This window comes from Oryzias latipes, chromosome 21 (genome assembly GCF_002234675.1).
Source record: "Oryzias latipes chromosome 21, ASM223467v1".
In the NCBI taxonomy this organism is placed as follows: domain Eukaryota; kingdom Metazoa; phylum Chordata; class Actinopteri; order Beloniformes; family Adrianichthyidae; genus Oryzias; species Oryzias latipes.
In genome coordinates, this window is record NC_019879.2 from 21904216 (window position 1) to 21917968 (window position 13753).

A 13753-nucleotide genomic window follows, 5' to 3' on the forward strand; every position below is an offset into this window, starting at 1 on the left:
TTTCGATAACGGCATTTTGGATTTTGTCGTGATGTATGAGACTCAAGAAGGGAAGCCGAAGTCTTCCTGCTGCTACAGAGTTGTTGATATTTTTCTATCAGTCAGTTTCTCATTTATCTTTTGTCTTAAGTGCTTCACAACAAAATCAACGCACAAAATAGGGATAATGACTCTAAATTCATTTTTGTGGGGAGAACTAAAGTACAACGCTATGACAAGAGGAAAAGGTTTGCAGACTAATATGTTTTTGCTGAAGCTTATTCTTGCCATAACCTGTTTAGTCCTGTCAGAATGAACCATCATCTGGTGCAATTCTTAGAATAAATCCCATGGAAGTGAGCATCACACAAGGGAATGAAATTCAGTCACAATTTTGTTTGTTTCGTAGTTTATTTAGTTTGTCATTTATAATTTACACAAGGAAAATCCACTTGACTCTACACGTCAACAACATAAAAATGAAAAAAAAAATCTCAAAAAGTCTTTCATCTGTTCATTGCAAACATTTGTAGCACTTTCTTTCCAACAGATGTTTTACTCAGAATTTACAGCATCAACTCACAATTATCACAATAACTTTCACACAAATTATGACACAAATCATCAATTTATTCACAAGTTTCATGCTTACTTGGCATTTTACATCTTATAGATTTTTTTTGGTACATTCATTGTCCCTACATTGTTATTTTCTTGTCTATACCATAAGCCCTCCTTTCAGTGTAATTATCCGTTCCATCTTTTTGACCTCAAATGAGTTTTAAAAGATTTTTTTTCCCTATACCATCTAAAAACTTCCTTTTTTTCAGTCATCTTAATATTTATTAGTAATGTTTTGTTTTTGTTTTTTTACCTCAGTTGTGATTTGCATCTAAATAAAATCAACTAAATCAATAATTTTAATCTGATGAATAATGGATTTGATTGATTTGACTATAGTTTCTGAATCAACTCTTGATCATAATTTTCAGAGTCCTTCTCAGAATAATTATTGGCTGAATTTAAATCTTATATGTTGATCTCCAAAATACCACACAAAAAGACAAATGTGAAACAATGGTTTATTTATAATATGAGAACACTGCAGTGTTATCCAGAAAATATTGAAAATTAAAGGCTTTTTCTATTTTTTACATTTATTTACTGTTTCCACATGAAGAACTCAAAAATCAACTTTATGAAATGTAGAGAATCTTTCCAACAAAATGTTAAAGCACTAAACGAAACAGGACCCAGTGGTGTTTTATTTTTAATTTGCCAATTTTCTCACAGTAAAAAAAAAAAAAAAAAAAAGAGTAAAAACTGAGGGATTGTTTCTTTTGCACAATTTAGCCACTAGATGTGACTCAATTTTGCAGAATTCCAATTTAGTTTAAAAAAAAAACATAATCAATTTTGTTCTTTGTAAGAATCAGGGACTTAAACTACAATTGGCCTCACTTCCAAACTTTCTGCCATCATGGAAGTTCCAGATCTCTCCATGACGTTTCTTTGGTCTCATAAGAATCTAGAAAGGAACATTGCAAAATAAAACCACCAACATATGTATATACAAGCTAAAATATTTGTACGTGTTTTTAAATGCTGTTTTTACAGATCTTCTTGTTAGACTGAGAGAGAATCAGTGATCAGTGCACAACTTATCTATAACAGAAGTCATTTCATAATTGAGCTGAGTCCATCAAGAAGAGGCTAAAGATCATCCTTGCAAAAATAATCAGTTATCAAACCATTATTTAACATGGGTGTGTAAATGGACAAGTTTTCTATCCAAATATTTTTTGTCCACTTATTTCACTGGTTGTCTTTCCAATCCATTCATGCTGCCATCCATTGGTCTGATGAATCACCCCAGAGGGACATTTTATTGGCTGATCATCTCACAGCTGAGATTTCTCCAGCACCCCTTGCCAATCCCTTCATTTCTCTGCTCCCCCTTTTATCGTAAAATGCATTCAGCTGTGATCTTTTAACATTTTTTCTCCTCCGTACAGCCCATTTCAAGGATCTGCCTGGCTGTGTTTTATTTCGACACAGTCACAGAAAGATCGACCGTTTGAGCATCTCCCCGCCCTTCCTCCACCAGACAGATGGTATTTCTTTGTTTCATGCTTCAGTGCGGTGATCATTACAGACCTGATGTCAATGCTGCTTTGTGAATTTACAGGGAACAAAAAATTAAAGAGATAACCACTTAAAAAATAACTTCACACCCAATGTCACCTTTACAAAGAGGGATTATTTTCTCAGTTTGCTTCAAGGTCAGCCGTACCTCAAAAGGTTCATATCCAAAAAGCAAAATAAAGAAGCCAATATGGAGGCAGGTGCTGGAGGATAACATATAATCATTGCATGCAAATGAAACCAACCTGGTTTCTGTCACACTCTAGTGACTATGGGCACGAATGAATGGATGTTCAATAATCAGTCAACTAACGTCAGGCTGTGTGTCCATGATATCAGAGCAAGATCATTAAAATAGTTTTTTAAAAATCAAAACTTTGAAAAATTATCCCAAAAAAAATTCCTGTTCAAATGTGTTTAAAGAAAATTATTTTCATTTCCAAAATGATAAAGATAAATAGTGCAGATATTGGGCTTTGTTAAAGCTAAGCATTTATGTATTATTTCAAATGTTAAGGAAACAAATTCCATATAAAAAGGTCTTTGAAAAAGTCAGGTCAAAGTCTCTGATTACAAATTAAAAAAATAATGAATAAATAAAAACTTTATCTGACTCTTGGTTCTTAGTATTAACTAAATGAGCCAATTAAAGAAAAATGTAAAAACTGCCAGAAGGTAGACAGACAGACAGGCAGGCAGGCAGACAGATACTTACTTGGACAAAAGTGCAAAAATCAGAATCTAACAAAGTATAATGTGCAACTATGCAAAATTTGAAATGTGCCAATATAAAAAAAGTGGAACACGCTATTTTAAATGCCAACAAATTCTTGAATATATTTCTAAAGATCCCTACATGCAGGACAGTCTATACCTTCCAGAATTAAAACTAAAACTGAGCAAAACCTCCCCTAAAACAGCAACAATATGTACCGGTAATGGGAGTTTTCGCTCATTGTTACCTTGCTTTGTTTAACAGAAATGGATTCTTTCTTAAATGTATATAAGATTCTGCCTGGATAAGAATGAAAACCATCATAATTAGCTTCCAGCACGATCAGAGGGAGAGCATCACATTAGCTTATGGTGAGACAGAAAATGAGAGGCGGTGTTTTTGTGACGGTGTCTGCAGGGCGGACTCAGACCATGAAATGCCGAATGTCTGTCTCTGCACTCCTCTGCTCCCCCCTCCATTTTGCACACAGGCTCACAGAGAAAGATTTCAGCCCCATTAAGCTGATCCAGCTGGAAAAAAACTCATCTGAGAACAGACTGACTGCAAAAAAGAAAACCCATCCATCTGATTTGCTCACCTTCGTTTATTTGCATATTTTGAGACTGGAGTGAAAGTTTCCTTCTTGTTCTCAAATAGGGCAATCAGTCATCTTTTCTTTCTGAGCCGTGTCAGTCGTTTCTCTGGTACATCTCGTCAGCTGTTCCCTAATATGCCAAATATATCTCTTGCCCCTGGGAATCACTGCCACATTAGCTTCCTGATAGATACTGACATCCCCATAGTGAGAGGGAAGTCTAATGAAAGGATGATGATGATGATAATATTGACTATGGGCTCCTCGCCAAGCCTTCCCTCTATTCTGCACTCACCACTCATGCAGCTCCTCTTTAAAGCTGCTTCTATAATTGCTTTCACTTGTTAACATTTCAAAATTTGCATCCGTGTTCAGGTTTTATCGCGCTTCTGCTCCACGTGTTAGTGTGTTATCAACATGTGTGGAATTGTCCTCGTATATTTACACCAAACAGCCACTGTGTTTGACAAAAGAGTGATAACAGGATCAATTGTCGTACCTTCAGGCCTGTGTCTCCTGAGCTAATTATAATGGCTTACACTTATCTAAATAGCCTCCTTTTAATGACTGCGTGTCCCCAACCTGAATAATTGAGGTCCAGAATAAATTTTAAGCAGGAGATTGATTATTTAAAGACGGCAGGTTGCCTGTCTTCATGGCAGCGGTGTAGAAAATCTAATGTGCCACTTAAAGCCTGTGGTCTTTGTTGATGTTTTCTACATCAGCCCTGGAGCTGTGGCACTTGCAGCTTACATCTGTGTTGTAATTGCTTTTTCACCAGCTTTAACAGCCTCACAGCCCATGGGACGTGTTTTTCTTTTTTTCCAAATATTTGCTTCTTATTTTGAAGAAGGACAGTCAACAAAAACTAATTTGCTTCTGTTTGAATGTGGGACAAACCTGTGCAAGACTTTTGAAATTATGTTTAAAATGACCATTCTGGGGGCTGATCTTTAAGCGTTCATGTTTTCCTCTATCACTTTCAGCATCATGAAAAATATTGGATCAAACGTGCAAATGAGCCAATTTGCCAACACTCAAGATACTGTCAATGATGACTCTCATTCATCCAGGTTGATTCCATCATAATAGCAGGTTTAGGGGCTGTCATCTGGACTCAGTTTTTAAAGTTAGAAGACGTTTCACCTCTTATCCAAAAGGCTTTGTCATTTCAATTGAGAATTGACAACGTCTTCTAACTTTAAAAACTGAGTCCAGGTGACAGCCCCCAAACCTACTACTATGATCAACCCTCAGGATGTGACTTTGTTCTAACAGGATACCCAGTTGCTTTTGTCAGGACCAAGAGGTTATGTGTTGATGTACTCCTCATTATTTTGGACGGGCCATCCATTGTAAAAATGCCCAAAGACGAGGACAGGTCAGTTTTGTGGGCCGTAAATTTCTTCCAGAAGTGTAAATCTTTGACAACTGCTAACAGCCATCACAAAGTCTAAAGGCCTCCACAAAGCTGCTGCTGAAATATTGAGATTATTTATCTGCCTCTTGACAGAGAAATTGTCACCATGAAAGTGTATTTCTGACTTAACTTGAAATCATTTAAGATCGTTTTAGACTTTCGATGTCACTGTCTGAGCTCAAATTAGAGACTATAATAAGTTGATTCATATATTGAAAATTATATTTAACATTGGCAAAATTATTTTATATTAGCAAAAACTGGGAAAAAAAAACCCAGAAGATAAGTATCTGCTGCTTGCTGCTGCAGATTGAAGACTGCTTACAGATTGTTTGGAGGGTTGAAACGCACAGTAATCCCATTAATGCCATTTTGCAAATACAGTATATGCATGATACATCTCCGGAAACCCACTTTCATTCTTAGAACCATATCTAGTTGGAGAAGGAGAAAAACATTATAGGAAAAGAGGGGGATTCTCAAAAAAAGCAATTGTTTTTTTTTTGCATATAATATTGCTGCTTTTGACAACTATTCCAAATGTATTTTAAAGTTGATGACAGAAAAATCTCAAAAAGTTGTCCCAAGAAAAATAAAATCTGCAAAATTGAATGTGTATATCTTTTATTCTTTCTCGTATTGTTGATACTGCAACTGTGGACAATATGGTAATCATTTTAAGAAGGCCCGTCTTCTGAATAGATAGATGACATTTATTTTTTAACCTCAAAATGTAAGACAATTTTTTTGTAATCATGATGCCTTCTCAGATCTCACTTTATTTTTTTAAATGATCTGGAAAAAACAAAATTCTGTGATTAGAATAGGCTTGAATTGATTTTGTGGGCTTAATATTTACACGGTCCTGATGATCTCAGTCACAAAACATCTTTTAATGGGATAGGCTACCATGCATTTTGCATGTCAAGCAACTCACCAGATATGATGTAAAATCTGATGCTGGCTGGAATTATTTTGACAAAACTTTTACTAATTAAAATTATGAAACAAAAAAAAGAAAGAAAAGAAGGAAGGATACGTTTTTTTCATAAGCAGCACTAAAACACATTTAAATCACATTAATGCAACAACAAAAACAGAACACATTGCACTAAACAAAAAATCCTAGGAATCGAAGGTCACTATATTTGTCATAAAGCTACTTTAAAACTGTAAATTATGTGTGTTTTAGGAAATTTAGAGAAACATCAAAAACTAATTAAAATAGTCAACAGAAAAACATGAAATTGTGAACAAACATTACAAATGGAACATATTCACTAATTCAAAGAGCTTGCATTTAATTATGTGGATAATTTAAAAGTGAATACAAATAAATGATGTCAACAATTTACAGTGATCACTTTTACAAGAGTCATACAGGATGTGTGGTTAAAAATGTAATGTTTGTTGTTCGTTTTTGGTCTTAAAATGTATGAAAAATAATCTTGTTTTTGAGAAGATTCGTATGTGACTAACCTAATTGTTCAGGCAAATTTATGTAACCCTTGTGCCATCCTAGGCACTTTAACATTGGGAGTTGGGTCATCTAGACCCACTAGAGAGTGCTCTGAACCTTTTTTCTTCATTGATTTGTGATCTTCACTGGTGTCCGTGGATTACATGAAATCTTTCCACCTTTATCCACCTTTGTCATGGTAGGGAGAACACGTCAAAGTAAGGGTGGGGTCATCTAAGATAGCACAAGGGTTAAGGTTCGATTAATAAACAATTCAGCTGTGCTTCGACTTCCTCTTTTCTGTCAGTCATTAGCTGCAAAAGTTGCAAAATCTTGAGACCAAAACAAACTAAATTCTATAACAAAGAGTCAAAACAATAACTGTCAGATTTCTAAATGTTATGTTACATTTACGGAAATAATACAAAAACATCTTCTGTGACTATAACGTTGATTTAGCTGGGCTGGTGTTAATTGGACTAACAGCTTCCGCAGAATGTGCGGCGCTTATGCGTGATTGTGGAGCTCGGGCGGGGAGGGAGGGAAGGTTGCGCCACAGGAAGTGCCGAGACAAACCAGGAACCGCAGGAGACTCGGCATGATTTGGCGCAGAGCCGACGGCTAAACTGCACAGGCGAACCGGTCGGACTCCCCCTCCCCACCCAGGGAAGGAAGGATGGGGGGCTCTCCGAGCGTCCAGATTCCGGGCGGAGGAAGCGAGGGCTACCACGTCCTGAAGGTGAGACAGGGGGGGAGCGAGCTGCAGTCCCGCAGGCGGCGGACGAGCGTGGAGGGATGCTTCGGGGAAACGCACGGATGTGTGAACGTGAATCCACATGGATCCGGAATTGATTGGAAGAATGAATGAGCGCAAATGTCCACGCGAGCTGTCATTTGGTGCATCGCTGCGATGGAGCTCAGATGACCGTGCGCCAATCTGCGCTGAGAGCGCAGATTGGGATTATTGTCCGTCTATTCTGATTTTTTTTTTTTAAGTATTGTTATTTTCATTTTACTTTAACTCATTGGCAAACTAGTCAAACATTCCTACTTCTAATTTGAGAAAGAGAGAGACAATCCCCGCATCCAGCGCCAGACTAACCGGTGTGGCCACTATGACTAACCTGAAAGACAGGCGTGTTCCTTTAAAATCACATTGACGTTACTTGGCAACGCCTGTTTGATTCGAGGAAGAAGATCCTCTGCAGACTTTTGACTTTTCTCCCATTAAAACGGTCAAACTTTCATTCCATGATGCATTGCAACAACAGTCAGGTGATGCTTTACTCCCATCTTGACTCTGGAAGCCACAAAAGCAGACTTTTTTAATAAAATTTATTCTGAATCTACAATTCTTAAGAAATCTTCACTCTTAATGCAACGTTCTTTTGAATTATATTTGGAGTCCAGCGAAAAGGAAAAACTAGACAAAGGAAGAGAAAAATAACCAAATCTCTAAACTTTACATGTTGTGCTTCAAATCGTAGAAACCTTCATATTTTAACATTCTAGTTAATATTCAGTCTTCAGGTAAAACTTACTTTTCTTACATTTGAGGTTTTTTAATGTAGTTTAATTAAAATTGAGCAACTCTCTGTTTATGTTGGGTAATTTAGTCACTGAACTTAATTTTTCTGACATAAATGGAATGTAGATTTTAGACGTTTTATGTTGTTCACCTTTCATCACATTTCCTCAGAGGCCGCTTCAGTGAATCAGCTATTACTGAGTTGCACAGGAAGTTTGACAAAGATTATTAAGAAACCCTGTATTTTATCCGGGCTGGGGACCGGCACAAGGACAAAGACCCGGGCCCCCTTGTGCCTATGTAGTTAGGCAGTCTTGCCTAAGGACCCACACTGGATGAAGCTCTTCACGCCCCCTGGAAAATGAACTCTGGTATCCCACCCACACTCAGCCAACTGAGCTTTTCATCCGTGTTATACATGGCTTATTTCTTTATGGATTTATTAGCTGTTGTTTAGGAAAATATGAGCTTGTTTATGGAGAAGTCAAAAGGGAAAAGGAGTCAACGTTCCTAAAACAAAAAACTCATTAAAAAATGTTTGGATTTTAGTATTTTATTATGAACAAAATATATTCGGATCACCTTTAGGTCACGTAAAAAATAAAATAAGTCAAATGTTTACATGTAACCTTTTGATATTTTGTTCTTTTAAGCATCATACTTGAATAGAGTTTTACATTTGTGCTTAGTTCCCAGGAAATGAAGCAGCAGAAATAATTTCCAATAGTTACATTATTTTAATCAAAACAGGAAACTAAACTAACACAATTTTGACTCTAAATGGTGTTGTGTTTTCTCACTTGCATAAATTTGTCCTCCTTTGCATTTTTTTTTTATTCACTGATGGAAAATAATATCTAATAGAGTTCACTATCTCTACTTTGTAGGTGCAGGAGAATTCCCCCGGTCATCAGGCAGGATTGGAGCCTTTCTTTGATTTTATCATCTCGGTTTGTGACACCAGACTGGTGAGTGTGTACCTTTTACCTTGGATGTCTTTCGTTTACAGGTTGGATGAAATCAGCAGGTTCGTCACAGACTGAGTTGAATGAACTGATCTCTAACAGAACAGGGATAACGACACGCTGAAAGAGCTTCTGAAGATCAATGTAGAGAGGCCTGTGAAGGTGCTGCTGTACAGCAGCAAGACCCTTTCTGTGAGGGAGACCACCGTCACGCCCAGCACCACGTGGGGCGGCCGTGGCCTTCTCGGTGTCAGCATTCGGTTCTGCAGCTTCCAGGGAGCCAATGAAAATGTTTGGCATGTCTTGGTGCGTGTGCAGGTGTGACAGCAGGCTTCTTTTGGAATAAAGTTCCTTCTTTGATGCGTTGTCCTCGTGTTTGACCTCAGGAGATTGAGCCAAACTCTCCCGCATCTCTGGCTGGTTTGAGAGCTCACGTGGACTTCATCATAGGAGCAGACGCGGAAATGAATGAGGTGAATGCCTTTCTGATTGATCTTTTAGATCAGAACACCAGCTTTGCTGACCTGGTTACTGTTTTTGGTCCTTGAGCAGGGCGAAGATCTGTTCTCCCTCATTGAAGCACATGAAGGGAAGGAGCTAAAGATGTACGTTTACAGCACGGACGCAGACAACTGTCGCGAAGTGATCATCACTCCCAACTCTGAGTGGGGCGGGAAGGGCAGGTATGTTAGACCATCAATTCCACCTCTTTGTGTCAAATATTTATCCTGTTAAACCTTTTTAACTACCGTAAGTCTTCATCACAAAACGTCTAAAAAGTTTGGATTTAGGATTTAACTCGTGCACCAAAATCCATCAGTTCTCTGCTCAGATGTTTAAAGGCCCTGGCACCTTTTCTAGAAATAATTTACATTTAGAGAACATGACTAACATGTCACTGCTCTGGCTTTCTAAGTAGTCCAAGGTAAAGGTTAGTCAAAAATACAATGATTTTTGAATATTCAATTATTCAGTCAATTTAGTGTGTTTAAAACAAGCGGAAGTAACTTATTAGTAATCATTTTCCTTAGTAATTTTAAAACATTCATTTTTTAAATTCCAAAATTAGTACAACCTTTTTCTTTTTTACCTGTTTTACTATACATTGTTCGAAGTACATTGTTTTTAGGGTTGGAGTCAAATGCTAAATGTAACTCCACCTCTTTTCTGAAAATAATTGTTGTTATTATAAACATGCTAACGTTTCAAACTCCTAAAAGTAAATCCTTGTTTCAATTTTTTTGTTTATGTTGGGTAATTTAGTCACTAAACTTAATTTTTCTGACATAAATGGAATGTAGATTGTAGAGGTTTTATGTTGTTCACCTTTCATCACATTTCCTAAAAGGTCGCTACAGCGAATCAGCTTTCACTGATTTGCACAGGTAGTTTGACAAGGATTATTAAGAAACCCTGTATTTTATCCGGGCTGGGGACCGGGACAGGGACAAAGACCCGGGCCCCCTTGTGCCTATGTAGTTAGGCAGTCTTGCCTAAGGACCCACACTGACCTGTTTCTATTCATCTTAGCTAGAACAAGGTCATTGAAAATATGCCAATTCTATATGGAACATTAAGGAATATTACAACCTATCTATCTATTTTTAAACATCCATTGCAGGGACCATAGGCCAATTAATTCCTTTTTTGTAATGACATCAAACACGGACATCAGCCTCAACCTGGACAGAAATGACTCATTTTCTGTTTAGGATTCTATTTACCTTTTTAAAGTGAGAATTTTTGTTTAAATGTGGTTTAAAATATCTAAACTGTGACATTAGATCATCTATAGGATTATGAAAAAGAACAACTTGTTATTGCAATAAATGCAAATACATTTTCCAGAACCCTTTCTTTTCTTTGAACACTAAACTGAAATTCCTGTACTCGCCAGATGACCTAATATTGTCGTGCTGAACAAATATTTACAGAATATTTTGGCAATTCATAATGACATATTGGAAAGATAACATAAGTACAACTTTCTTCAAGTTTCATGACTTCATCATTTTCCTGAATAAAGCTTTTGCAGCCCTTTTCTGGTTTTCTCATGGATGCCAGCTTTTATTCAAATTCTCCTAGAAGATGCGGACATGAATGGCCCTGACAGAGGGTCTGAAATATGTTTGTTTTACTCATTTGGGTATAAACGTCATATGCACAAACAGGACGACGCCTGTTTTCCTGACTGGATGCGAGACATTTCTGACTTTATCCTCTGCTGTTACCATAATATTCAAAATGCCCTCACAAGTACACAAACAAAAACAGAATATAAATAAACATAAACGCATGAAATCAGAATATGCACTTTATTCTTGCATGGAAACTTAGTTGAGGTTACTTCTGAGATGCACTGAATGAAGTGGAGTCAGCTTGAATATTATACTTCAGCCATCTTTTATTAAGATCTGCACAATTTTTATGACATTCCCAGACTTGGTAGCACACAAAAAACGTTACTGGAAGTGTTCAATAAAAGTATTTCAATGAGACCATTTTCATCTCTGCAGCCTTGGATGTGGGATTGGTTTCGGTTACCTGCACAGGATACCCACACTGCCTCTCAAAGAAAGCAAGAAAGGCTTTCCTGCACCAACTCCTGACGTGGCTCCAGCATCTCTTGATGGCCTTTCAGAGGTAACTCTATGGGATTGACCATAAAAATCATTATTATGTGTTATTATTAGTGTTTTCAGCTCTCACAACACTTAAGGATCTTTTTCTTAATCGCCAGGTCCATCTCTCTGCTGTCACTACAACCATTCCAGCTGTGTCGTCTTCGGCTTCAGCTGGATTAGAGCTGTCTCTTGCAACTTTATCGGTCGGCTCGAAACTGGACGCTGAGCGAGGAAATCTACCAACAGGTGTGACGGCTGAATATGTTGTGTTTGAAGGCAATTTTCATATCGGTTTAACCTTTAGCCTTAAAGGGCTTGAGTAACTTTACAGGATCAGAATGAAACTACTGTATTTTAATGGGATAATAGCAGTTACTTCCACTTCTCCCATCATCAAAGTGCTCTGCAAAGTCACTAAATGGCTTCACTTTTCTACATTGGTGCCTCAAAGACACTGAACACACAAACAGAACTCTTTCTCTTTCTTGATTCTTAGGCTCGATGCCTCATTCTGGAGGTTTTGCATCTTTTTATCATCTGCCAAACGTGGGCCCTGTACTTCCACCAGGAATCAGGATGCAACATTCAGGTACCTGTAAGGAGGCTTGTTTGTGAAAAATATTTTGGGTCTGGTTTGTCCTAACTTTGTCCTATTTTGAACATTTCATTTATTTTGGACCATGTGGAGAACAAAACATAGAAAAAAACCTTGAAGGAAATGTTACTGTTGAGGAGAATTCATCTACAGACAATATTGTTCTTTTTAAAAGTAAATGTATGAGTCTTTGTGGATTTTTTTCTTCACTGAATAGCTGCTGTATTTCAGCTGAAAGAAATGCTTTCAGTATCAATTTGTGCTCAAGTTGATCTGCCATAACTGGTTAGAAGACTAAAAATTGTGGCATTTGTCGTCTTCATTTCCATCATACATTTACCAAAATGACTTTTAATTCCTTCATTGATTTCCTAAATCTTCCAAAGTGAGCCTGTCTGTAAATATTTCCATCCTTCAACCTGCTGGTGCATTAGGGTTTGATGCAGCTCCTTCATTCTACAGTATTTGGTTTGTTTTTTTGATGGAGTTTCAGCAAAAAAACAGCAGCTCTGATTTGTAGAACCCCAAAGATCTTAAATTCTAAGGTCAACCAAGCAAAGCCTCCAAATGCATTTGTAACATGCAGTGTTTTATTCTGCTCCCTGCAGGTCTTTCGCCTCCTCCCAGCATGGCAGGTGCAGTCTGCAGCAAGGGTCTGCTTCCTTCTGACTTTGTGTGTGCTGTTCCTGCCAACACAGAGTCCTTGGCAGCACTCGCTTCCACCTCTGCCCATATGAACAGTTCATTGACCCAAACCCATAGCCCCTTGATGCCTGCATCTGGATCAATTAGTATCACCGTGGACTCCTCTTAGCACAGTCCGACCAACCGACCCCCACCTGGCTCTCACGTTTTCAGCAGCGGAAGCAGGCTCAGCTCACTCCGCCTGCATTCCTGGAGGCTGTTGGAATGAAATAGCTCAACAACTCAAAGTGAAACCCAGGGCAGTTTTTAAAACAGAGGTCTAATGTACCTGAGCTACAAAAACAAAACAAAAAAGGCACAACTTTGAATCCTTTTCATAACAGAAAGTCAGCATCATTTCATCTTGAGGGTTGATCTGTTCAAAGTTCGGATTGAGAAAAGTAAAACTTGAACTTGGTCACTGCACTATAATAAACTACTGAAGACCGTTGGTTTCTACAGGAAAATGTAAAGTGCAATAATGATTACATGAGTATGTTATGTCTTGTCCTCTTTGTCATTTGTGGTCATTTTTGTAGTAGCACGGCAAGCCAGCAGGGGTCACTGCAACCTGAGAATACTTTAGTTCAGTTTGTCGTGGAATTTCTAGAATGTGCGCCTGAAGGGAGCAAGTAGGGTCTTAAAATTCAACCCAGAATTATGCAAACTGTGTGAATTGAAGATTAAAGCAGAATAAGACAGAGGAGAGCCAAGCTGATCATCAGCAAACATGCCTGTGAATGCAAAGGTCTCCTTAATATACAGAACTAGTGTAAAAAGAAAAAAAACTCTTAAATTTGGGTTACTTTGCTGCATGTCATTTTTGCCAAATATGTAAAGCAACTCGAACTTGCAACTGCAGTTTATTACATGTGACTAGAACAGCCACACTGTACATTTCTCAAAGATAAATAATGGATTTGCTTTTTTTTCCAGCTAAAATTGACTCAATTCTTGTAAGATAGTACATTCTAATTTTTACTATGCTGCCATTTTTGGTGCAGTTGGAACAGTCGCATAAAATGCATGCTGTTGAGACTTCAG

The 13753-nt window shown here is 37.7% G+C and overlaps 1 protein-coding gene across 1 annotated transcript; it reads left to right on the forward strand.

The window, feature by feature from the left end:
• Positions 1-6826: 6826 nt before the first annotated feature.
• gorasp2 (golgi reassembly stacking protein 2) lies at positions 6827-13488 on the forward strand. The gene is made up of 9 exons (XM_004081750.4): positions 6827-7052; positions 8729-8809; positions 8909-9112; positions 9193-9279; positions 9359-9489; positions 11323-11449; positions 11547-11676; positions 11927-12019; positions 12634-13488. Exons 1-9 carry the CDS (start codon positions 6990-6992, stop codon positions 12837-12839), a joined length of 1122 nt encoding a protein of 373 aa, XP_004081798.1. The 5' UTR covers positions 6827-6989; the 3' UTR covers positions 12840-13488.
• Positions 13489-13753: the final 265 nt, after the last annotated feature.

Bases quoted from the DNA above. Each gene is read 5' to 3' on its own strand.
- gorasp2 (XM_004081750.4), top strand. From the start codon at position 6,990: ATGGGGGGCTCTCCGAGCGTCCAGATTCCGGGCGGAGGAAGCGAGGGC. The intron at 8,810-8,908 runs GTGAGTGTGTAC...GATCTCTAACAG, and splicing joins CGGTTTGTGACACCAGACTG to AACAGGGATAACGACACGCT. The intron at 11,450-11,546 runs GTAACTCTATGG...CTTAATCGCCAG, and splicing joins CTCTTGATGGCCTTTCAGAG to GTCCATCTCTCTGCTGTCAC.